Raw genomic sequence first — 26,519 nt, 5'->3', positions numbered from 1 at the left:
CCCGATGCGTGCTGCGTCCCTTCATGGCGCACTGTGCTCGGTGCTGGAGTGTAGACGCACACTTCTCTCTCTGATGGGGCTGCTCGAGAGCACACTTATCACATTTAGAAAACAGTGTTCTTCTTTTTGTTTGTTTGTTTGAGAGGTTTTTGCTATAGGGCATGTGCATGCACCAGAAAGAGAGAGACAGAAAGCGAGAAATCACCCCCCCCAGGGGGTTGGCCACGCTGCAATCCCTTCTCCATTCTCCTCTCGGGATCTTGGTCACACACGCACACCCTCCTGGCGTGAGTTTAAGCTGCCAGGTCCAGGACTCAAACCACAGTCAACTACATGGGAGTTCAGCAACATAGCCATTAGGCTAACTGCTGGTCCCACCAATGTTCTTTCTTTTATGAGTGAGAGAGACAGAGACAGACAGACACACAGAGAGACAGGTACCCCCAGCAGGATTTTTCGCATCATGGTTCACCCCAGCTTCAATGAGACCCAGAACATGGGCTCATGCATGCCCAGAGCATTCAGGAAGGTCTCTGGATGTGAACCCAGAACCTTCCCACATGGGTCAGCTTTGCAGACCGTCACTTCACTGCTGCACCACTGTCTTGCCCCTATAACATGTTTCATTCAGTGGTTAGATCCAGAGTTCTGCCTGCCCCAGAGATGGTTATTCATCACTTCATTCTCAGTCTGGGCAGCAGCTGTGGCTCCTGAGAGCCTCAGGGCTGTTGTGAGTAAGGGTGGTGAATGCTGGACCCGAGAGGGCTCTGCCCCTTACCCATGGGTGGTGCTTGTCCCTACTCGCCGGCCAGTCTGAAGCCTCAACTCGCTCATCAGTCTCTGGAGGCTGGAAATTGGTTTGGGCAATTCTGGACTCTCAGCAGAGCGCTAAACGGAAGCCAGGTAGGGTGAGCCCCGAGTGCTTGTGCCCTGTGCCACAATCCTGATTCGGATTGAACTCGAATGGACGCCCCATTTCCGCAGCTTTGAGACTGCCCGGCAAAGCTGTGAGCAAGCAAAGGCGTCTGTCCTGCCTCTCTCTACACAGGCCATCGAGCTAGTCCCAATGATGGGACCGAGGTCATCCACACAGATAGCAGAAATAGAGTTGGAACCAGGTGACCTGCTCCCAGACCCTTCCTGTGGCTGCAGGGGTGCCTTTGTGCTCCAGGGAGCGTGCACGCAGAGAGCATTCTGAGCGCCTCTGACCTCTCAAGAAACATGGAGATGAGACCGATAATGTTATGTGAAGACAGGGTGCCCTAGTCTAAGAGTGACCGCCTCATTCCTTGGGGTGCGGGCGGAGGGCGGGGGCAGAAAACATTGGAAACGCGTAAAAATGGAAGTAGCCCTCCCCGCCTTCCTGGAACTCCAAGCTAGGGCAGCTCTGAGTAACTCTGGGAGGAGTTTATTAGTGGAGTTTCACAGCCGAAATCTTGCTCCGATGCGGAATGGGAGTGAACCGAGGCTCGGTGGGAGAGACCGACCCAGAGTTGATGAGAGACAGCTGGCTTCTGCAGGGCCCAGGCCGTTGGGGGGGCCCTTGGGAACCAGCCGGGGGCAGGGAGCGGCGGCTGGAAGCAGGCTGCAGGCTGGTCAGGTTTTCCATCAAGATGACATCACTTGACATGGCATGGACACGGGCTGCCAGAGGAAAAGCCTGCTGTGGGGCAGGTCCTAATCAGAACCAGCAGCCTCCCAGGACAGGGTGGGCCGCTGGCTCGCAGGAGGGGCAGCAGCTCACCCGCCCACCACACCACCCCCTGCGGCTGGGGCTGCTGAGCTGAGGGAGTTGACGGCAACTCCGTGGATACCGCCTCTGCTTCTTCAGGACTCCCCTGACCCCACCCTGGGGCTTCCCGGAGCCCTGCAGTTCTCTTGGCCACTCTGCAGCCTGTGGAAGGCAGCCACAGTTCTCTCGGCTGGGGGGAAGGCTCACGGGACCCCAGAAGAGATGCTGCTCAGAAGCTACCGCTTCCACGTTGGTTTACGCAGCTGAGAACTTCGGGCTCGTCCAACAACAGTGCCTGGCTCTGGGCTGGGTCTTGCTAAACAGAACTTGGGAATTTGCCTCACTTAAATTTAACCTTTGGGGCTGGCAGATGATGGGAAGGTTAGGGCAGATGAATCCCATGTGGCTCACTGCAGAGTTCAAATCCTGGACCTGGCAATTAGAAAAACACACTAGGCACGTATGCCCAAAATCCTGAGAAGAGAATGGGAGAGAAGGAATTATGTGACTGTCCTCCCTGGGGGACACTTTCTCTCTCTCTCTCTCTCTCGTGAGTGCACATACCTTTCGCAAACTAAAAAAACAAGCAAACTTAACCTTTTTTCTTTTTTAAAGATTTATCTAATTTGATTTATTCATTCATTTATTTAAATTTGACCAGACAGAGAGAAAGTGAGAAAGCAAGAAAGCAAACTGCCAGGTCCTGGACTTGAACCGTGGTCGGCCGTATGGGAGTGTGCAGCACCTTAGCCACCACACTGCCTGCTGGTCCCCACAAACTTAACCTTTCTCAACTGTTGGGTTGTTATTCAGGGAAGCTGACAGCCACGAGGCCCTTGTCATTCAGGCAGGCTTTTGCATCTCGAATCTTCCTTCCTTCTAGAAGAGAGAGCTCGATATAGAACTGACTCCTTTTGGGATCATTTTAAGTGTCAAAATAATTTGAAATCAAGGGGAAGTGCTAAGTAAGTAGGCAGCCCTAAATAATGGAATGTTTCCAGAGTGATTGGGCTTGGTGAATTGGGTAGTTCAGCCTGCCTGACTGTATACTGTCACGATTTAGAAAAACCAGAGAGGTGACTGTGGGCGTGCACGCGCCCTTCCTGGAGCGGAGCAGTGATGATCTCATCCTTGGCTCTGTTTCTGTGACCTGTGGGCTATTTCTCCCCTCTCTTGAGTTGCAGGGAGATCTCGGTCCATCTATATTTTCAGGTCCAATGATTCTGCAGCAAGATAGGACTTTGGAGGATAAAGTTGGTGTCTGTATTCAGCACTGTGCTTGGCATGCATTGAGAGCTGAACTCATTCTCTTTGCCCAACTTTCTGCGTGTGCTCCCTAAAACAACCTGCGTCGAGAGTTGAAATGCACATCATTGATTCAGGGGTGATCCTGGGGAGCAGCAGTAGGGAACAGGACAGTGAAGCCGGAAGAGAAGGCAGCTGCAGTGTCAAAGAACAGACTAGAGAGAGGGCCAGGAGGAGATGGGTTCATCGAGATACTGACAGTGGTGGGTTGGTTTGGAGGACTTAGCTCAGGTAATCATGGGGGCTGGCAAGTCCAAGTTCTGCAGGACTGGCTGGCTGGTGACCCAGCGAGGAGTCGATGCTGTAGCTCAGGTCTGAAGGCAGTCTAGCAGCAATGTTTCTTGTCTCTAAGAGAACTGTAGTCGTTTTCAGTTGAGGCTGGCAATTGATTTGATGAGGCCCCCTACACTATGGAGGGTAATGACATTTTCTCTTTCTTTTTTTGGGTGATTTTTGCTACAGGGCGCGTGTGCTCACCAGAGAAAGAGATGGAGAGACAGAAAGTGAGAAATTACCCTCCAGGGGGGATGGCCACACCGCAGTCCCTTCTCCTCCATTCTCCTCTTGGGATCTTGGGCACGCATGCACACGCGCCCAACGTGAGTTTAAGCCACTGGATCCGGGACTTGAACCACGGTCGACTACATGGGAGTCCAGCAACATAACCATCACGCCAACTGCTGGTCCCAGTAATGCCATTTTCTAAGCACATCAGATGAGTGCTTGACCAAATACCTAGTACTGTGATATGACCCAGTCAGGTTGACACATAACTATCGCAGCCAAAGAAGAGGTATGCTACTGAGTGGGCGACCACTGTGGGCAGCCGGAGTTCAATCCTGGGAGTCGATGTTCAACGTACCTGAGAGTTACAAAATTGAAAAGGCGAGGGAGCCGAGGTTCTGGCCTACTGTGCATTGGGCTGAGCCACTAGAGAGAGCTCAGGAAGAGAGCTGCAGGTACTGGCAACTGCAGGTTGGACTGGACAGCAGAGAAATGGTGAAAGCCAACAGGATATGGGTGGGGGCCCAGTACCATCCGCTCTGCCTTCCTGTGTTCGTTTCCACGAGGCTTTCGGAGCTCAGCTGGCTCACCTCTGGCAAGGCCGCTCAGTCCTGCTGTACTCTCCAGGATCACCCCTCCTGAGGGAAGGCAGCCATAGTCCTCTCGCCTGGGAGGAAGGTGTGCAGGGACCCCGGAAGGGATGCTGCTCGGAATGCTCCCTCCACGTTGGTTTACCAAGGACTTCCGGCTTGTCCAACCGGAATGCCCATCGCTAGGCAGGATCTTGCTAAATGGAATTTGGAAGTTGACTTCCCTTAAATTCAACCTTTTGGGGGCAACAAGTGCGTTGGAGGTTAGGGTGGTTGGATCCCACATGACCCTACTGCAAGGTTCGAATCCCAGACCTGGCAGTTTGAAAAACACGCTGGAGGTTATATGCGTGCGTGCTCAAAATCCTGAGAGGAGAATGGAGGAGAAGAGATTGTGGCATGATTGGCCCCCTGGGGAGTGATTTCTCTTTTTTTTTTTCTCTCTTTATCGCTCGCTCTCTCTCTCTGGTGAGCGCGTGCACCCTATAGCAAACTAAAACAAAAAGCAAAAAAGCGTTTTTAACCGTTGGGCTGTTACAGAAGTTGTGATCAGTGGAAAATAGATTGAGTTCAGTTCTAGATCATTTATGCAGATAAGGCTTTTTGTGCATTGAAAAAAATGTGAAGTTTTGGTCAAGTAATATTCAAAAAAAAAAAAAATGCACCAAGAACCTGAGTGGCAGAAACAGTACAGCACAGGAGAGAGTTCTGGAGTTGGCCCTGTGGTGGAGAGCTCTCTGGTCCCAGCCAAGTCCTATTCTTTCTTGGGATCTTAGCTCCTCATCTCAAAAATGAGGTTGAGGACCAGCAGATGGCATAATGGTTACATCGCTGGATTCTCATGTAGTTTACAGTGGTTTGAGTCCCAGACCCGGCCGCCTAAACTTACACTGGGCACATGGGCGTGCGTGCCCAAGGTCTCAAGAGGAGAATGGAGGAGAAGGGATTGTGGTATGGCCATCCCCACTGGGGGGTGATTTCTCAGTTTCTGTCTCTTCATCTCTGTCTTTCCAGCAAGCACATGCCCTGTAGCAAAAATCTCTCTTAAAAAAAAAAAAAAGAATGTTTAATTAGTCTCTAGGGTCACCCCAGAGCTTTTGCAGTGTGCGTCTACCCTGTTTTCTGCTGTTGTCCCTGTTAGAGTGGCATTTGTCCAGGCTCCAGTGCTTTCTGTGCCAAATAGCCCCATGTCCTAATAATAACGTCTCCTGGGACCGTCAGGTCTCAGGTCCCTCCTGGTGACCCAGCCTTGCCTCGGAATCAGCTGTTGCTGGAGTTAGCACGTTGGGGCAGGTAGGCCCTTGCTGACCAGGGGTCTGCCAACTCGGCATGGCGAGACCCCAGAGATGGCAGAGGCCCAGGGAAGCCATTAGAAGCTTCAAGATATGCCCTGTGGCAGCTGCAGAATGCCTGTCCAGGTCACTGTCCTTTCTCTTTGCTCAGATCTCCCACGGGGCTGCTCCCTTTGGTGTATAGAAGCCAAGTCCTCCCAGCTCCTCAGCTTGGCATACCCAAGTGACACGGGCAGCTTTTTATCGATACAGGTGCCCGGGCCTCAAAGACGGATGTTCGAGATACAGCCCAGGCTAGATCATCTGATTTCCCATTGCTCAGCTGCTTTTCTGATCATTTTGAACAGAATTTCCTGTTCTTTTAGGGCTTTTTTTTTTTTTTTTAAACTACCATAGACTCCATGCAGTTGTAAGAGAGACAGAAAGGAAAAAAAGTATCACCTCCGTGAATTTCACTCTGAAATCCCGTCTCCTCCATTTCTTGATCCTTCCAGGACTTTGAGCATGCATGCACCTGTGCCCAGCATGTTTCTCAACCGTCTGGGCCAGGATTTGAACAGCACTTGGTCATGTTGGAGCCAGCTCCCTTCACCACCAGGCCACGGGGCTGGCCCTCCTGGACTTCCATTTCTTTTTCTTTTTTTTTTTTTAAAGAATTATTTATTTAAATTTCTTTATTTTAATTTGACCAAAGAGAATCAGAGAGACAGAGGGAAAGTGAGAAAGCAAGCTGCCAGGTCTGGGACTTGAACTGTAGTCAGCCACGTGGGAATCTAGTGCCTTTAACCACCACACCACCTGCTGGCCCCTGGACTTTTTTTAAAATTCATAGTCCCCTGAATCCATGAAACAGTTAAATAACAATGATAAAGGAGGAGCTGACCTCTGGCAGAGAAAATGGGTAGAAAGGTCGCTGGCCACTGAAGCCTGTTTCCCTTAAATAGCGCCTTGCTACAGATTGACTTACGGACTCAAAAAATGGGGCAGAACCTTTCAGGTTTATTCAACGTGGGGCCTATATTGTGACCACCTCTTTTTTTTTTTTTTTTTTTTGAGAGATTTTCACTGTAGGGCGCGTGCGCTCGCCAGACAGAGAGAGAGAGACAGAGACAGAAAGCGAGAAATCACCCCCCAGGGGGGATGGTCACGCCGCAATCCCTTCTCCTCCATTCTCCTCTCGGGATCTTGGGCACGCACGCACACGTGCCCGGCGTGAGTTTTAAGCCACCGAGTCCGGGACACGAACCACGGTCGACTACGTGGGAGTCCAGCGACATAGCCATTACGCTAACTGCTGGTTCCCACCACCTCATTTTTTTTTAAGTCTCAGATTGTATCATGGTAGTTCTGCCATCTGTAGTTACACACTCAGCTACAAGGGGTGTGGACATTTTTTTTTTGGGGGGGGGAAAGATTTTTGCTATAGGACTCATGCGCTCGCCAGAAAGACAGAGACAGAGAGACAGAAAGGGAGAAATCACCCCCCAGGGGGGATGGCCACGCCGCAATCCCTTCTCCTCCAGGGATCTTGGGCACGCACACACACGCCAGGCATGAGTTTAAGCTACCGTCAGGGACTCGAACCGCAGTTGACTACATGGGAGTTCAGTGACATAGCCATTATGCTAACTGCTGGTCCCCAAGGGGTGGGTTTTTTCAGGCCTCAGGGCAGGCCCCACTGCGGTCCCAGTTCTGTTGGAAGGATGGGCGCTACCGAATGATGGGTCAGCACGCTTGGCTGCCTGGCCGTGAAGTCAGTGCCCGCCTTTGTCTGAGTTTTGGATGTGTAAGCTCCTCGAAGGCGGCGGGTGTTTTCGCCCAAGCTGTCCTCGATGTAGCCTCTGGGCCAACGACTGTGCCTGGCATGCACTTGGTACACCGAGACCAAGAATGGCACGTGGCCTGATAGACATGGTGCTTGTAGGGCACGATAGCATTTGTGAGACGACTTTGAATTATTGGAAGCGGGGCCAGCCCTGCGGCGTGGTGGTTAAGGGAGCCAGATCTCACATGACCGACGGCAGTTTGAACCTGGCCCTAGCAGCTTGAAAAAGACCAGCCAGGTGTGTGTGCGCCCCAAAGCCCGACAAGGTGGAGAGATGGAGACAGTATTGTGATGGGGGTCACACCTCACTAGGGGGTGCTTTCTCTTTCTGTCTCTGGTGAGCACATGCACCCTCTGGCAATGGAAAATGTATCAGTGGAAGTGATTCTTTGGTGCCCTGGGCTTCCTTTCCGTTGCTTTCTAGGAGGTGATTTTGCACAAACCTTTGATAAATCTAGCATCTACTGGTAACATGCTGCCGGCTTGCCAGGACGTTCCCTTGTCGGGACACTAACCGTGTCGGGCACAACGAGTTGTCAATGTGCGTATTGGCGCCTCTGTGGGTGTCCCGTGGTGACGAGGTTTACAGCAGGGAGAGCGATGAAGCACATTGACGGAGCCCCGTTGGAAGGCAGAGGGCGTCCTGGTGCGCTCCGTTCCGTGTGCACAGACGGCACGCCTCGTTCTGAGCGTCTTGGCGTGTGGCTGCACAGTGCTGTGCGTGGGAGGGCCAGGCGTCACGTGAAATGCATGCGTGACCCCCAGGGGGCCTTGTCACTGTGTGCCTGTCTTTGCTGACGCTGTTTTGACTCATTTACCCGCAGGCCTGAATTACGTTTTGACGGCTGACGTGGCCAAGAAGGAGAAGGGCGAGCTGCCCCGGGTCTACCTGGTGCTGCTGGGAGAGACTGCAGGCCAGGTCGCAGAGAAGCTGCAGCTGGTCTACATGGAAGAGACGTGTCATCACTATGTGGCCCACGTGAAGGTCAGTCCCCTTCTCGTATCCTCAAACTTTGATCTGTACGGGTGACCACTTGGGGCTAAGGGAAACTATTGCTGTGTATTATGTATGAGCCAACGTCTAAAGTGTTGTTTTCCAAGGAGAATATGCGTTTGTTCAGCTTCTTTTAAAGAAGTGCTGGAGTCTGACCGCACTTGTATTTATCTTATGGTGCTGGTCTCAGCCTGCAAGAGGGGTTATGATGGGCTAAGAGACCTGCCATGGTCCCTGACTTTGGTATTTTCCCTTGGGGCATTTTCCATCTCCATGAGGCTCTGCAGTCCTATCAGAGAAGAGTCCCAGAAGCACCTGCTTTGGGTTTGTAGTGCTGCTGGATCTCACCACACCTGATGCCTTCTCAGTGGTTGGCTGCCTGGCAGTCCCCTCATAAAGCATTTTCTTTTTTTTTGGAGAGATTTTTCGCTACAGGGCATGTGCGCTCGCCAGACAGACAGAGAGAAACAGAGAGACAGAAAGCGAGAAATCACCCCCCAGGGGGGGATGGTCACGCCGCAAGTCCTTCTCCTCCATTCTCCTCTCAGGATCTTGGGCACGCACGCACACGCGCCCGGCGTGAGTTCTAAGCCACCAGGTCCGGGACGCGAACCACGGTCGACTACGTGGGAGTCCAGCGACATAGCCATTACGCTAATTGCTGATCCCCCCCTCGTAAAGCATTTTAAAACTGATGGGTCTAGATAGTTTTCCCTCGATTGCTTTCTGTTTATTTTAGGAGTACATTTCTTGGCCCCTTTACCCTCTTACTCTAAGTAAACTTTTAAATGTTTTTCTCCTCTTGAAATTGTTTGTTAAATACACTTTGTTGCTACTACAGAAGGCTAGAATTTGGTTAGCTCCAGAGTGGCCCCTGCAACGCAGGCACACGCGCCCGGCGTGAGTTCTAAGCCACCAGGTCCGGGACGCGAACCACGGTCGACTACGTGGGAGTCCAGCGACATAGCCATTACGCTAACTGCTGATCCCCCCCTCGTAAAGCATTTTAAAACTGATGGGTCTAGATAGTTTTCCCTCGATTGCTTTCTGTTTATTTTAGGAGTACATTTCTTGGCCCCTTTACCCTCTTACTCTAAGTAAACTTTTAAATGTTTTTCTCCTCTTGAAATTGTTTGTTAAATACACTTTGTTGCTACTACAGAAGGCTAGAATTTGGTTAGCTCCAGAGTGGCCCCTGCACAGGCTGGTGAAGGCAGGCTGGAAATCCTGGCAGTGCCCAGGTCTGTGGGAATGGCCAGCCACTGACGAGGGGCAGGGCCAGAGAGGAGGCAGAAGGATCTGCAGGGTCGAGCCACATGGTGAGGGGAATGAATATGGATACATACACACAGACCCAGTGTGTATCCAGCAGAGTGAGAAGTGTGATCTCTCTGTGTCTCAGTCTCTACATCTCTAAAGTAGACGCAGCCATGCTTACCTTGAAAGGTGGCTTTATGAATTGAACTTTAGGGGCCAGCAGTTGGTGTAATGGCTATGTGGCTGGACTCCCATGTAGTTGACTGCGGTTGGAGTCCTGGACATGGTGGCTTAAACTCATGCCAGGTGCATGTGCATACGTGCCCAAGAGCCCAAGAGGAGAATGGAGGAGAAGGGATTGCGGCATGGCCATCTCTCCTGGGGGGTGATTTCTCGCTTTCTGTCTATCTGTCTCTGTCTTTCTGGTGAGCGCACGCACCCTGTAGCAAAAAAGCAAAAAACAACAAACCCCAAAGAATTGAACTTTGCATGATGCACATCCCCAAGGGACTTTGCATGACGTTGGAAACAACAGGCTCTCCACAGAATCATGATTTGTTTGGGCCATAAGTTCTTCCTGGTATCCTAGCAGTTTTGACGTACAAAAACGGCAGTTTCACATCGTTCACTCTCATGTTATTAACCAGTGGATTTCTAACTGATAGTAAAAATAGTCTACATATTGGAGATGAAGCGTTTGTCTATAATTGTGATGTTCGTGCCCAGGCAGGAGAATAGCAGCTATTTCTAGATGCTTCAGGGCTGCCTCGAGAGAGTGCTCCACACCACCATGCCACTCGATTTGGCCTGAAGCCTGTGAGTCTATGACCCACGGTGCTTTTTAGTGAGGCCAGTCAGGATACATGCCGGGGCCTGCCCAGACCGACTGCCCAGGGCTCTGGATGCGGGCCATTTATAAATCTGTTCCTGATCCCGTTAAGCCTATCAGCCCGGTCCCTTCGAGGTCTTAGGTTACAATGGCTTGCGGATGTCCCTGGGGAGTGCGAGGTTGCTCAGGACAGCTCGTGGGCACACATGGCCGGGCTTTGAGTGCCTGTGCGTGGTGTGGTCACACTTGCTGGGGACCTGGCATCTTCTCGCGGCTGTTCTCATGTAAGGCCTATTCTACACGTGCTTTCCTTCGGGGTTCTGTGACGTTTTGCTTTGGCTGAGGAGTCGGCCTTTGTTCATAACTACCGGGGGTCCCTTCTGTGGTATAGGGTCTCCCGGAGCCAGCAGCCTTTGTGAAATGCACTAGCAAGGGACAGGCCAGAGGCAGGGCCAGTTCTGCAGTGGCCTTCGCAGGTCACTGGGGAAGAGCAGAGCTGCCAAAGGGACTTGGTCCCTCTACTTCCTGTTTTCTGGGGTTGCCAGGGTTAGCAAAGTATGAGACTCACCATTAAATCTGAATTTCAGATGAACAGTGAATCATTATTTTTAGTGTAAGCATGGGATATAGTTAACCTAACAACAGTGCCATTGATCTGAAATCCAAATTCAGTCTGCTGGCACATTTAACTGCACGGATCTTCCTCCACCCCACCACCCCACCGCCCCACAAACTACACCTCTCCGCGTAGTCCAAGCCTGGCCCACAAGAAGAGAGGTGGAGATGGTGGTCAGAAGAGCTGGGCGGCCCAGGCCAGGGCTCCCGAGTGCAGAGCGAGCATAGACCTTCGTGTGATTATTTGGGTCGTTTTCGGAGGTCTGCTCTAGGACCTAGAGCAATTTGTGCATATTAGGCTGTTGGAAAAGTCTTGATGTATTTTGCTATGTGAAAATGCATTATTGGGACCAGCAGAAGGTGCAGTGGTTATGTCGCTGGACTCCCACGTGGCCGACCACGGTTCAAGTCCTGGACCTGGCAGCTTGAAACTCATGCTTGGGGGCATGTGTGTGTGTGCCCGAAATCCCAAGAGGAGAATGGAGGAGAAGGGACTGCTGCATGGCTATCCCCCTGGGGGGTGATTTCTCTCTTTATGTCTCTCTGTCTCTCTCTGGTGAGCACACAAGCCCTATGGCAAAAATCTCTCCAAATAAACAAACTAAAGAAGGTGTCATGACTTTTCCAACAACCAGTAGTAACTGTTGGCCATTTTCTCATGCGAGGAGATAGGGATGGGATATTCCAGAAGACCCATAACCCTGGGGCCTCTGCAGTTTAAGAGGCGACATCGCTGTTAAGGAACTCTCAAGGTGGCTGATACTTCCCGGCCACAAGGACGGCGTTTTCCTACCAGTTCTCATTTGGGCCATGGCAGAGGACCCGGGTGAGTGGTAGTGCGCTCCCGAGCCAGCTAGGCATCACGGAGTGGCACAGCTGGCAGGAGGGAGCAGCCCCGGCCTGTGGTTGATGAGCTTGTGGGAAAACAGCTGTGGAGGCCGTGGCTCACGTGGGGACGGCAGGGATGGGGCAGGCGGCAGGGATGGGGCAGGGGAGGGGCGGCCAGCTGCCCCCTGGAGCGAGGACTGTGGGCTAGAGAGCTGGACTGGCCAGTACCGTGCGTGTGGAACTCTAGCAGAGGGACTGGCTGTGGCTTAGGGACAAGTCAGAGAAGATAAATAAAAACGTCCTGGCTTATCGCACACCATATGGCTAGCAGACAGCAAGGCAGGCACGGGGAGCTGGGGTGTTTTGTTTAGGCTATCTTTAGATAGTTTTTTCTTTCCTTCTTTAAGTCTAGTCCAATCTTTTTTTTTTTTTTCTTCCTTTCCTCCTTTCCCCTAGAAGTTTTTATTCCATATATGGTGATAATTATAAGATCTCCATCGCTGAAAACCGCTTGGGCTAACACCTGCCTCCCAGGCTTACTGGCTGTAGGATGCTTTGTTCTATGAGAGGCCCGGGTGGGGGCCTCCAGGAGGGATAGGATTCTGGGATAAGCCACATCCCTCGGGGGGAAGGGGGGCAGATTCATTCTCGAGGCCTCACTGTGGTCAGCAGAGCAGAGGAAGCCCCAGCTGCTTGCTGCCTTCACCTCTGCCTGAGAGTTCACACACTCAGCCTCTCTCTCCTGCCCCAATCCAACTCAGTCTGGGGATGGGCCCCCTTCTAGCCAAGTCCTCTAGGGGTTCCCATAATCACAGGTGAAAGCCTGGGATCAGCAGTTGGTGTAATGGCTATGTCGCTGGACTCCCATGTAGTCAACTGTGGTTCAAGTCCCAGACCCAGTGGTTTAAACTCACGCCGGGCATGTGTACATGCGTGCCCAAGATTCCGAGAGGAGAATGGAGGAGAAGGGATTGCGATGTGGCCATCCCCTCTGGGGGGTGATTTCTTGCTTTCTGTCTCTCTGTCATTCGGGCAAGTGCATGCACCCTGTAGCAAAACCTCTCCAAAAAGAGCGAGAGAGAGAGAGAGAGAGAAAGCAAGCTTAGACCTCTGCTTTTGGCTGCAAGACTCCCCGTGTCTTGGCCTCAGTTTACCTTTCTAGCCTAGTCTTCCAGCACCACCTCCGCATGTCCTGGTGGTGACATAAACTGTTCTTTTCCCTGCGACCTGCCTCTCTAGCTTCCCACCTTCTGTCCTGTGCTCACCTCAGTGTCTCCAGCACTTCCGCCATCAGACGCCTGGTTCCTGTCACGGTCATGCAGGACCACGGACCAGTGCCTGAGTTTCATATTTTTTGTCTTAAGCATGTACCTCCTGCAGTATTTTATTGCATGTTTTTGCTTTAAATCAGCTGAGTTTTAGCCTCAAAATAATTTAAAACAGAAACGTTGTACCTGTCTGGAAGCAGAAAAGCAATTATTGCATGCTCCAAACAGGAAAAATAAACACATGGAAGACAGCACAAGGTGATGGGGTTCTAGGAGCGGGTCATTGTTGGCCAGCAGCCCTGAAGAAGCGCTCAGGTTTCCCGTGTGTTAGCAAGGGAAGTGATGAAGGGCCATCCCTGTGGCTGAGTGGTCAGGGGAGCTGGCTCTCTAAAGACAGGCTCCCAACATTGAGCTCTCTTCTCCTCTCCATTTTTTTGTTTTTTTAAAGAATTATTTTTTTATTTAACTTTATTATTATTCCAGTTTGACCAGATAGAGACAGAAAGAGAGAGAGAAAAAAGTGAGAAAGCAAGCCTCCAGGTCCAGGACTTGAAATGCAGTCGGCCATGTGGGAGTCCTGCATCTTTAACCACCATGCCCCACGCCACCTGCCGCCCCCACCCCTTGCCCTGTCTCCCTAAGACCCAGCTGCTTGTCCGGCAGGGCCTTGTGAACATCCTGTTACTGTCCCCTTACCTCGTAAAGCTGGCTTGTGGCTGGAGCTATTTCTAGAGTATGTGCCCCTTTCCCACTTCGGTACCCCCAAATCAGAGGTGCTAAATTAACATGCAACCATGGGACCAGCAGTTGGTGTAATGGCTATGTCGCTGGACTCCCATGTAGTGGACTGCAGTTCGAGTCCTGGACCGGATGGGTTAAACTCATGCCAGGTGCATGTGAGTGCGTGCCCAAGATCCCGAGAGGAGAATGGAGGAGAGGGGATTGTGGCATGGCCATCCCCCCTAGGGCGGGGATTTCTCGCTTTCTGTCTCTCTGTCTTTCTGGTGAGCGCACGTGCCCTATAGCAAAAACCTCTCCAAAAAATAAACAAACAACCTCCAACACGAGGCCCTGCTGAGTCACGCCTGCCTGCCATGCTGCACTGCTTCCCACATCTTGTTGGGAAAGGCCTGATGTTGCTCTGCTTTGATGGGACAAAACCCAAGGAAAGACTTGTCTGCTTTCCAAGGCTCAGTCGGTCCACAGATCTGGAGTGTCCTTAGCGTTAGCCATCGTCCCAGGCCTGGGGACACAGTGATCACCTTCTGTCTTCTTGGAGCTTGTCCTGTGCTGCCCGATTTCTGCTCTGGGGATGATAAGCTTGGAAGAAATACCTGTCAGTGGGACCTCGTTAAAGTACTAACTGGATTAGCAAAGTACAAGTCAAGAGTGGTCTTCGGATCCAGAGCGGGGCCCGCTCACCTCCCTGGGAAGGGTGGCATGATGGGATGGAGAAGGGGGTTGTTTCAGAGGCACGGCCATGCTGAAGGAGGAGGAGTGTCCTGTCGTCACTTCTTCATTCCCTGGCTTACATGCGTTTACCTGGGTAATAACTGCCCTGCAGCCTCCAATCCCACACGGTGCTGCAAGAAAGCAGGGCTTTGTGAGATCAGAGGGGCAGCCTCCCCCGGAGCCAGGAAACCACAGCCATGGTTTCGAGTCTCAGGCAGGGAGGGGGAGAAGCCCAGACAGAGCCAAGGAGGGGATCCCTTACATCATTCTTTACCGTGAGAATCAGTAACACCCTCCAGAGGCCTGCAGGAAACCTTGGTAGAGCAGAACCATGTGTCACTCCGTCGAGAGAGCCAATAGCTAGGGTTCATCTCGAAACACCCCTCATAGTCTGCTAGGGAGTGTGCGAGGGCCTTGGCTTTGCTGAGAGGCTGCAGATGTTCATGAGGCAGTGGTTTCGTGTTCCTGGAGGGCTTTTCAGAGGAGTTGACATCTGTAGTTATGGTGCCTCTTGGTTCCTTGTGGAGCAGGTGCTCAGCCTGGCTTTGTGAAGGCCAGGGCATCACTCTGGCTACCAGGTCGTCTTGGAGAGCATGCCTTGGGCTCTACCCAGGTGTTCTGGCTTACTTTCAATTTAGCTTCCTACAAAAGGCCTGAGGAGTGTAGTTTCAGTCATCGGGCATGCTGTGAGTTGCAGAGCGTTGGGGTCCACTGAAGACTGACTTTTTCTTTTTTTTTTTTAAAGAAGTATTTTATTTAACTTTAATTATTTTATTTTTATTTTTATTTATTTATTTATTTTAATTTGACCAGAGAGGGACAGTGAAAAAGGGGGGTGGGGAAACGAGAAAAGAAGTTGCCAGGTTTGGGACTTGAACCACGGTTGGCCATGTGGGAGTTCAGCGTTCTTAACCACTGCGCCACCTGCCGGCCCCATGAAGGCTGGTTTTTCAGGTGATTCAGGCTTTTTATGTTTCTTGTTTTAAGTTTAAGAAGCAGATAGTTCAGGAAGGGAGATTAAATTGGTGTTAATAAGGATTCGCAGTGAGAAAGACGCCAAAGGAAAACAGCGCCGTTTCCCTTTTTGATCTGGAAAATAACATGCTAAACCTCTTGGTTATCTTGGTAAGTCAAAGAGCTAAAACAAAAGTTGCAGGGATTGGCAAAAAGGGTTGTAGACCTTAGATGTAGGAAGTCTTCTTAACACTTTTTCAGTTGTTATTTACTTTTCGAATTAGTAGCTTATACACAGTTAAAATTTATGATTTTTGTGAGTTTTTGTTTGTTTTTGCTATAGGGTGTGTGTGTGTGGGTATGGGACCAGCAGTTTGATGAAGGGCCATCCCTGTGGCTGAGTGGTCAGGGGAGCTGGCTCTCTAAAGACAGGCTCCCAACATTGAGCTCTCTTCTCCTCTCCATTTTTTTGTTTTTTTAAAGAATTATTTTTTTATTTAACTTTATTATTATTCCAGTTTGACCAGATAGAGACAGAAAGAGAGAGAGAAAAAAGTGAGAAAGCAAGCCTCCAGGTCCAGGACTTGAAATGCAGTCGGCCATGTGGGAGTCCTGCATCTTTAACCACCATGCCCCACGCCACCTGCCGCCCCCACCCCTTGCCCTGTCTCCCTAAGACCCAGCTGCTTGTCCGGCAGGGCCTTGTGAACATCCTGTTACTGTCCCCTTACCTCGTAAAGCTGGCTTGTGGCTGGAGCTATTTCTAGAGTATGTGCCCCTTTCCCACTTCGGTACCCCCAAATCAGAGGTGCTAAATTAACATGCAACCATGGGACCAGCAGTTGGTGTAATGGCTATGTCGCTGGACTCCCATGTAGTCAACTGTGGTTCAAGTCCCAGACCCAGTGGTTTAAACTCACGCCGGGCATGTGTACATGCGTGCCCAAGATTCCGAGAGGAGAATGGAGGAGAAGGGATTGCGATGTGGCCATCCCCTCTGGGGGGTGATTTCTTGCTTTCTGTCTCTCTGTCATTCGGGCAAGTGCATGCACCCTGTAGCAAAACCTCTCCAAAAAGAGCGAGAGAGAGAGAGAGAGAAAGCAAGCTTAGACCTCTGCTTTTGGCTGCAAGACTCCCCGTGTCTTGGCCTCAGTTTACCTTTCTAGCCTAGTCTTCCAGCACCACCTCCGCATGTCCTGGTGGTGACATAAACTGTTCTTTTCCCTGCGACCTGCCTCTCTAGCTTCCCACCTTCTGTCCTGTGCTCACCTCAGTGTCTCCAGCACTTCCGCCATCAGACGCCTGGTTCCTGTCACGGTCATGCAGGACCACGGACCAGTGCCTGAGTTTCATATTTTTTGTCTTAAGCATGTACCTCCTGCAGTATTTTATTGCATGTTTTTGCTTTAAATCAGCTGAGTTTTAGCCTCAAAATAATTTAAAACAGAAACGTTGTACCTGTCTGGAAGCAGAAAAGCAATTATTGCATGCTCCAAACAGGAAAAATAAACACATGGAAGACAGCACAAGGTGATGGGGTTCTAGGAGCGGGTCATTGTTGGCCAGCAGCCCTGAAGAAGCGCTCAGGTTTCCCGTGTGTTAGCAAGGGAAGTGATGAAGGGCCATCCCTGTGGCTGAGTGGTCAGGGGAGCTGGCTCTCTAAAGACAGGCTCCCAACATTGAGCTCTCTTCTCCTCTCCATTTTTTTGTTTTTTTAAAGAATTATTTTTTTATTTAACTTTATTATTATTCCAGTTTGACCAGATAGAGACAGAAAGAGAGAGAGAAAAAAGTGAGAAAGCAAGCCTCCAGGTCCAGGACTTGAAATGCAGTCGGCCATGTGGGAGTCCTGCATCTTTAACCACCATGCCCCACGCCACCTGCCGCCCCCACCCCTTGCCCTGTCTCCCTAAGACCCAGCTGCTTGTCCGGCAGGGCCTTGTGAACATCCTGTTACTGTCCCCTTACCTCGTAAAGCTGGCTTGTGGCTGGAGCTATTTCTAGAGTATGTGCCCCTTTCCCACTTCGGTACCCCCAAATCAGAGGTGCTAAATTAACATGCAACCATGGGACCAGCAGTTGGTGTAATGGCTATGTCGCTGGACTCCCATGTAGTCAACTGTGGTTCAAGTCCCAGACCCAGTGGTTTAAACTCACGCCGGGCATGTGTACATGCGTGCCCAAGATTCCGAGAGGAGAATGGAGGAGAAGGGATTGCGATGTGGCCATCCCCTCTGGGGGGTGATTTCTTGCTTTCTGTCTCTCTGTCATTCGGGCAAGTGCATGCACCCTGTAGCAAAACCTCTCCAAAAAGAGCGAGAGAGAGAGAGAGAGAAAGCAAGCTTAGACCTCTGCTTTTGGCTGCAAGACTCCCCGTGTCTTGGCCTCAGTTTACCTTTCTAGCCTAGTCTTCCAGCACCACCTCCGCATGTCCTGGTGGTGACATAAACTGTTCTTTTCCCTGCGACCTGCCTCTCTAGCTTCCCACCTTCTGTCCTGTGCTCACCTCAGTGTCTCCAGCACTTCCGCCATCAGACGCCTGGTTCCTGTCACGGTCATGCAGGACCACGGACCAGTGCCTGAGTTTCATATTTTTTGTCTTAAGCATGTACCTCCTGCAGTATTTTATTGCATGTTTTTGCTTTAAATCAGCTGAGTTTTAGCCTCAAAATAATTTAAAACAGAAACGTTGTACCTGTCTGGAAGCAGAAAAGCAATTATTGCATGCTCCAAACAGGAAAAATAAACACATGGAAGACAGCACAAGGTGATGGGGTTCTAGGAGCGGGTCATTGTTGGCCAGCAGCCCTGAAGAAGCGCTCAGGTTTCCCGTGTGTTAGCAAGGGAAGTGATGAAGGGCCATCCCTGTGGCTGAGTGGTCAGGGGAGCTGGCTCTCTAAAGACAGGCTCCCAACATTGAGCTCTCTTCTCCTCTCCATTTTTTTGTTTTTTTAAAGAATTATTTTTTTATTTAACTTTATTATTATTCCAGTTTGACCAGATAGAGACAGAAAGAGAGAGAGAAAAAAGTGAGAAAGCAAGCCTCCAGGTCCAGGACTTGAAATGCAGTCGGCCATGTGGGAGTCCTGCATCTTTAACCACCATGCCCCACGCCACCTGCCGCCCCCACCCCTTGCCCTGTCTCCCTAAGACCCAGCTGCTTGTCCGGCAGGGCCTTGTGAACATCCTGTTACTGTCCCCTTACCTCGTAAAGCTGGCTTGTGGCTGGAGCTATTTCTAGAGTATGTGCCCCTTTCCCACTTCGGTACCCCCAAATCAGAGGTGCTAAATTAACATGCAACCATGGGACCAGCAGTTGGTGTAATGGCTATGTCGCTGGACTCCCATGTAGTCAACTGTGGTTCAAGTCCCAGACCCAGTGGTTTAAACTCACGCCGGGCATGTGTACATGCGTGCCCAAGATTCCGAGAGGAGAATGGAGGAGAAGGGATTGCGATGTGGCCATCCCCTCTGGGGGGTGATTTCTTGCTTTCTGTCTCTCTGTCATTCGGGCAAGTGCATGCACCCTGTAGCAAAACCTCTCCAAAAAGAGCGAGAGAGAGAGAGAGAGAAAGCAAGCTTAGACCTCTGCTTTTGGCTGCAAGACTCCCCGTGTCTTGGCCTCAGTTTACCTTTCTAGCCTAGTCTTCCAGCACCACCTCCGCATGTCCTGGTGGTGACATAAACTGTTCTTTTCCCTGCGACCTGCCTCTCTAGCTTCCCACCTTCTGTCCTGTGCTCACCTCAGTGTCTCCAGCACTTCCGCCATCAGACGCCTGGTTCCTGTCACGGTCATGCAGGACCACGGACCAGTGCCTGAGTTTCATATTTTTTGTCTTAAGCATGTACCTCCTGCAGTATTTTATTGCATGTTTTTGCTTTAAATCAGCTGAGTTTTAGCCTCAAAATAATTTAAAACAGAAACGTTGTACCTGTCTGGAAGCAGAAAAGCAATTATTGCATGCTCCAAACAGGAAAAATAAACACATGGAAGACAGCACAAGGTGATGGGGTTCTAGGAGCGGGTCATTGTTGGCCAGCAGCCCTGAAGAAGCGCTCAGGTTTCCCGTGTGTTAGCAAGGGAAGTGATGAAGGGCCATCCCTGTGGCTGAGTGGTCAGGGGAGCTGGCTCTCTAAAGACAGGCTCCCAACATTGAGCTCTCTTCTCCTCTCCATTTTTTTGTTTTTTTAAAGAATTATTTTTTTATTTAACTTTATTATTATTCCAGTTTGACCAGATAGAGACAGAAAGAGAGAGAGAAAAAAGTGAGAAAGCAAGCCTCCAGGTCCAGGACTTGAAATGCAGTCGGCCATGTGGGAGTCCTGCATCTTTAACCACCATGCCCCACGCCACCTGCCGCCCCCACCCCTTGCCCTGTCTCCCTAAGACCCAGCTGCTTGTCCGGCAGGGCCTTGTGAACATCCTGTTACTGTCCCCTTACCTCGTAAAGCTGGCTTGTGGCTGGAGCTATTTCTAGAGTATGTGCCCCTTTCCCACTTCGGTACCCCCAAATCAGAGGTGCTAAATTAACATGCAACCATGGGACCAGCAGTTGGTGTAATGGCTATGTCGCTGGACTCCCATGTAGTGGACTGCAGTTCGAGTCCTGGACCGGATGGTTTAAACTCATGCCAGGTGCATGTGAGTGCGTGCCCAAGATCCCGAGAGGAGAATGGAGGAGAGGGGATTGTGGCATGGCCATCCTCCCTAGGGAGGTGATTTCTCGCTTTCTGTCTCTCTGTCTTTCTGGTGAGCGCACGTGCCCTATAGCAAAAACCTCTCCAAAAAATAAACAAACAACCTCCAACACGAGGCCCTGCTGAGTCACGCCTGCCTGCCATGCTGCACTGCTTCCCACATCTTGTTGGGAAAGGCCTGATGTTGCTCTGCTTTGATGGGACAAAACCCAAGGAAAGACTTGTCTGCTTTCCAAGGCTCAGTCGGTCCACAGATCTGGAGTGTCCTTAGCGTTAGCCATCGTCCCAGGCCTGGGGACACAGTGATCACCTTCTGTCTTCTTGGAGCTTGTCCTGTGCTGCCCGATTTCTGCTCTGGGGATGATAAGCTTGGAAGAAATACCTGTCAGTGGGACCTCGTTAAAGTACTAACTGGATTAGCAAAGTACAAGTCAAGAGTGGTCTTCGGATCCAGAGCGGGGCCCGCTCACCTCCCTGGGAAGGGTGGCATGATGGGATGGAGAAGGGGGTTGTTTCAGAGGCACGGCCATGCTGAAGGAGGAGGAGTGTCCTGTCGTCACTTCTTCATTCCCTGGCTTACATGCGTTTACCTGGGTAATAACTGCCCTGCAGCCTCCAATCCCACACGGTGCTGCAAGAAAGCAGGGCTTTGTGAGATCAGAGGGGCAGCCTCCCCCGGAGCCAGGAAACCACAGCCATGGTTTCGAGTCTCAGGCAGGGAGGGGGAGAAGCCCAGACAGAGCCAAGGAGGGGATCCCTTACATCATTCTTTACCGTGAGAATCAGTAACACCCTCCAGAGGCCTGCAGGAAACCTTGGTAGAGCAGAACCATGTGTCACTCCGTCGAGAGAGCCAATAGCTAGGGTTCATCTCGAAACACCCCTCATAGTCTGCTAGGGAGTGTGCGAGGGCCTTGGCTTTGCTGAGAGGCTGCAGATGTTCATGAGGCAGTGGTTTCGTGTTCCTGGAGGGCTTTTCAGAGGAGTTGACATCTGTAGTTATGGTGCCTCTTGGTTCCTTGTGGAGCAGGTGCTCAGCCTGGCTTTGTGAAGGCCAGGGCATCACTCTGGCTACCAGGTCGTCTTGGAGAGCATGCCTTGGGCTCTACCCAGGTGTTCTGGCTTACTTTCAATTTAGCTTCCTACAAAAGGCCTGAGGAGTGTAGTTTCAGTCATCGGGCATGCTGTGAGTTGCAGAGCGTTGGGGTCCACTGAAGACTGACTTTTTCTTTTTTTTTTTTAAAGAAGTATTTTATTTAACTTTAATTATTTTATTTTTATTTTTATTTATTTATTTATTTTAATTTGACCAGAGAGGGACAGTGAAAAAGGGGGGTGGGGAAACGAGAAAAGAAGTTGCCAGGTTTGGGACTTGAACCACGGTTGGCCATGTGGGAGTTCAGCGTTCTTAACCACTGCGCCACCTGCCGGCCCCATGAAGGCTGGTTTTTCAGGTGATTCAGGCTTTTTATGTTTCTTGTTTTAAGTTTAAGAAGCAGATAGTTCAGGAAGGGAGATTAAATTGGTGTTAATAAGGATTCGCAGTGAGAAAGACGCCAAAGGAAAACAGCGCCGTTTCCCTTTTTGATCTGGAAAATAACATGCTAAACCTCTTGGTTATCTTGGTAAGTCAAAGAGCTAAAACAAAAGTTGCAGGGATTGGCAAAAAGGGTTGTAGACCTTAGATGTAGGAAGTCTTCTTAACACTTTTTCAGTTGTTATTTACTTTTCGAATTAGTAGCTTATACACAGTTAAAATTTATGATTTTTGTGAGTTTTTGTTTGTTTTTGCTATAGGGTGTGTGTGTGTGGGTATGGGACCAGCAGTTGGCGTAGTGACTATGTTGTGGATTCCCATGTAGTCAACAGTGGTTCGAGTCCCAGACCTGGTGGCTTAAACTCACGCCGGGCGTGTGTGCGTACTTGCCCAAGTTTGCAGAACTAGCGAGAGACTTTATTGCCTCACAGTGCGAGTCCTGGGAGCGTCTCTGGGTTGAGCACATGGTCTCCAGAAGTGGCAGCTTTGGCCGGTGCACTTGCTCGAGCAATGGCGTGCTGCTAATGCTCATCAGCTGGCTCTCTGGGGGCAGGGACCTTCCGTAACATTTTGCCAACATCTCTCCTGTAAATATTTTCCTTATGACTGACTTCAGGCTACCAGCGTGACATCACTGAGTGTGATGTTAGGAAGAGAGGCACAGTAGCAAAACCTTGTATTTCTGACAGGTCTAAAGAGCAGAGATGGTAGTCAAGAAGAGAAAGATATTACCATACGCATTGTCATCACCAGGTATGAGAATGTCTTTCACTGGACCAACATACTGTGTACTTATGCTGGGAAAATTCATTTTGCAAGCTCTAATGATATACAGTGACTGAATGCATACAAAGATAAAGAATAGTAAGATAATTAGGAAGTGATGTGTTTCAAGTATTTATTACCTTGATCTTAATATAATTTAGTTAATTGTAAGTTTATTCAATTTAACCTTTTTTTTTTTTTTTTGGAGAGGTTTTTGCTATAGGGCGCATGCGCTTGCCAGAAAAATAGAGACAGACAGAGACAGAAAGCGAGAAATCACCCCCCCCCCAGAGGGGATGGCCATGCCACAATCCCTTCTCCGTTCTCCTCTCGGGATCTTGGGCACACACGCACATGCGCCCAGTGTGAGTTTAAGCCACCAGATCTGGGACTCAGAACTGTGGTCGACTACATGGGAGTCCAGTGACATAGTCATCACACCAGCTGCTGGTCCCCAATTTAACCTTTTGTAAAAAAATAAGTTTGGTTCTTCCTTGAGAGAGTTGGAGTTGGGAACAGGCACCACAATAGGAGCTTCACGCTGCGATCCACCCCCCGCCTCAGCCAGCCAGGATCACGTGCACGTGCCTGGTGTGCACAGGGAGGCAGTGGGATGCAAACCGAGGACCTTCCTGTGTGAGTTCAGCACTGTGGAGTTACGGCTGCACCACTGTCTGGCTCCTCGGTTTAACTTTTCATCTTTATTTATGATAGAGTGCATACGTGTGCAAACAAGAGTTCATAAGAGAGACAGAGACACATACACATCGAAAGAGAGAGACGCGCACACACCACAGGGTCTGGCCATGCCACCATCCCCTCCTAATCCTTCCGCCCACTGGCTCCTCAGTACTTATACCCATACCTGGCATGTTTGAGGCTAACCAAGCCGGGACCTCGAACTGCTGTCACCATGTGGGATCCAGCTTCTCTTGAGAAGCTCATCACACCATGCCACAGCGTCAGCCCCCATTTAACTTTCTGCGATGGCCGTGTTTAACCCCGGCTGACCGGCTTTCCTCAGATCCAGCAGTCGGCTCCTGCAGACCCGCGTCAGCAAGCCTGAGCTTGCCACTGCAGCTGCCGTGTGTGTTCAAAACATGGTCAGGCCCCTCCAGGCATGCCTTATGCACAGATGTTTGATCGTTAGAGTCCTTTTTCCTTCTTGTTTCCTGTGGCTTCTCAAGTGGACAAGTAATAGGAAAATCAATTGGTGGGGTCAGACCACGGCTTTCATGCTTGTACATTTGGTTCAGAGGCACTCTCTAGTTTAAATTTATTACATGGTGTAATAGTTTCCATGTAAAATAATGGAAAAGATTTTACTTCAATTTATTGGGATCTTATTCCTCACCCCTCATCCCAAGTATTGTGAAGGAGTACACTAAGGAGTAATGATTTGACTTACCAACTGCTGTGTCCGCTTGGGAAGGGGCGGGGAACCGAAGGGCAGGAATTACCTCCCACAGGACAGTGGACACTGTGAACTTCCTCACCTCCCTGGCTGCATTTGCTTCAGTCCTGACCCGTGCAGGGTGGGCTGGCTATTCTTCAGATTGTTTTTCAGCCCTTTGGCTTTCTTGCTAAGGAAGACCTCGGGACTAGTCCTGCCTCTTTTTTATCAGTCGCTTTCGTTGGGAACAGCAGATGAAGGTGGCTCAACTTGTGCCATTGTCCTTGTCTTCTCTGCCCCTTCCTGACGCGTCCATTCTCAGAGTGGTCTGGAGAATTCTCTCACCTCGTAAGCGAGCCCCACATGGCTCAGGAGCAGCCAGTCACTCAGGGCACCCCAAGGGCCGCCTCACACAGACCTCTTCACCTCCTGGCCACGCAGATGCCAAGTCTGGGAGGAGCCCTGGCTGTGTCTCTCTCCCCAAGTAGAGCTTTTATGCCTGAGGATCATTCGATTCCTCGTGAAAGATGGCTCCCAATGGCCTCTGCTGCAGGAAGATGAGTGAGCCATGATGTGTCCCTGGAAGGGCAGTGGGCATGGAGCCAGCTCACTGGGCACCCAAGGGCTAGCTGCAGGGGCTGGAGGGTGGGGCTCTCAAGGCAAAGCTGATAACGAAAGTCACGTGTCTGGGTGGGAAACACAAGAAGAGGAAGTGGAGAGGAAGCCATTCCCCCTTGCACTGTGCGCCATGTTAAGACAGGATATAGATAAAGAATTGCCTAAAGTTGGTGATGGCTGTATCTGAGTGACAGTGATGGATCTGTCCAGATAATTCCTTTTCCAAGTTATTACTGTTATTTGTACATTTTATTAGAACATAAATACAGATTGTATTTCTGCTTATGTTATTAAAGAAAGTTATTCTTTTCCATCAGCCTATGAAAATCATCTTCTCCTTTCTCTAAAGTTGGAGAGGAGGTACTTTAGGCCCTAACAAGAGCATCACTTTCTCAGTAAGCATTTGACTGTCATGTAACGTGAGTAGGGCTAAAAAATTAAGAAAGTACCGGACTAAAATTTGTTTGGACTTGAGCCCACTTTTGACACACAGTGTACTTGCCTACTTACGCTCTCGTTTTCCTCTCTTTGTGCATAGGTATACACATGCACAAGTGTCCTTTAGAAAATACTTTTGGTTTATGAAGTAGTATCAGAAGTCTAAGACAGTTCCCAGGCCAACACAAAGCAGTGCCATCATGCTTCATCTGGACTCATTCCCTGCTGGCATTTTATCAGTTCGCCTCATCATTCTCTGTCTATTCATACTGTTGACCTCCTTGAGAGCAAGCTACAGCCGTGACATCCCATTTCTCCTAAAAGTATTCCTCAGGAATACTTCCTAAGGACAAGGATGTTCTTAGGAAGGATATTCACATAACCATAGCACAGTTGTTGAAATCAGGAACTGAAACGATACTTTAGTGTTAAATAATCTACAAAATTGACTCAAGTTTCACCCGTTGTCCCCACGTCCTTCATAGCAAAACAAAATTCCAGATCGTGTCTTGTATTGGGTTGACCATGTCTCTAATCTGGAGTAGTCACTGCCATCTTTCACATCTTTGACTTTTATTTATTTATTTTTTTAAGTTCTTTTCCTTCCCATAGGGCCCAGTGGAGAGAGAGAGAGAGACAGTGAGAGGGAAAGTGAGATATCAACCCTCAGGGAGATGGCCATGCCAAACTCCCCTCTCCTTCATTCTCCTCCTGGGATTCTGGGCATGCACGCATTTGAGCCTGGTGTGATTCATCATATAATCGTTATAAAAATTACCGATAGAATATTTACAATCTTCCCTGTATGAGGGCTTTGACATCTGGTGTGTATTTTAGTCACATTTTATGTGCTCACTATGCACATGTGGGTGGGGCTACCCACTTTGATAGAGCAGGTCTAGAGTCAAGACTCCCGGCGCTTTGGAGCATGTTGGGATTGTTGCAGGGAGGCCTGGGTGAATTCCTATATACATGTGCAGTTGTTGAACCAACTGTTAGTAAAAGTACATCTTCGTCACATAAGGTTCTCGGTCTTCACCTTTAGAAAGGTTAGGAAACACGGTTCTGCCTGTCCCGGACTGGGCCTTCTGGAGCCCAATGTCTATGAACATGGTGGTGAGCCTGCAAAAATCTCTTCAGCATTCGGAAGGTGTGGTGGAAGTCCCAGTGCCCACCACCCAGCATTCAGCTGGAGTAGTTATTGGTCAGTACAGTTCGCTGGTGCCTATGCCGATCAAGCTTTCTGCTGAGATTTTGATGCCATTGTGGGGATTCCTGGGGCCCTGCCTCGAGGGGTGGGACTGAGCAGATGGCTAAAGAAGTCCTGGGGCCGGAGAGGCCCACAGCACTCCCACGGCCTTCCAGGGGCTCTCTGCCAGGCCTGTTAGCACTCCGGAGTGCAAGGGTGGATGAGGTGGGTGAGCAGTATTGCTGGGTAAGCGCTTCCTATGAAGTCAGGGCAGAGGCATTTCCTGCGTCCCTCAAATAATGCTCCCAACCTGTTGGACGCCTGGGAAGTGCAGCTGCTCTGCCGGCGGAGTTCCTCCTATTCTCAGAGCAGAGCCAGGAACAAAGCACGGGGGCCCCCACAGGCTTCCTTAGCTCTGGTCACCTGGTGGTGGGGG

The 26,519-nt window shown here is 50.3% G+C and overlaps 1 protein-coding gene across 1 annotated transcript in view; it reads left to right on the top strand.

Annotated features, from left to right (window-relative positions):
• Window positions 1-26,519, top strand: part of LOC102492922 (integrin alpha-9) — a 198,560-nt gene that overhangs the window by 101,576 nt on the left and 70,465 nt on the right. Inside the window, exon 15 of the mRNA XM_027776804.1 lies at window positions 8,073-8,233. Coding sequence (XP_027632605.1) covers window positions 8,073-8,233 — 161 coding nt within the window. The remainder of the gene's footprint in view (window positions 1-8,072; window positions 8,234-26,519) is intronic.

This window comes from Tupaia chinensis, unplaced genomic scaffold, assembly GCF_000334495.1.
Source record: "Tupaia chinensis unplaced genomic scaffold, TupChi_1.0 Scaffold138098_1, whole genome shotgun sequence".
NCBI classification, from domain to species: Eukaryota; Metazoa; Chordata; class Mammalia; order Scandentia; family Tupaiidae; genus Tupaia; species Tupaia belangeri.
Note: the sequence above shows the minus strand (reverse complement) of the source record. Positions and strands in the feature narration are given on the sequence as shown.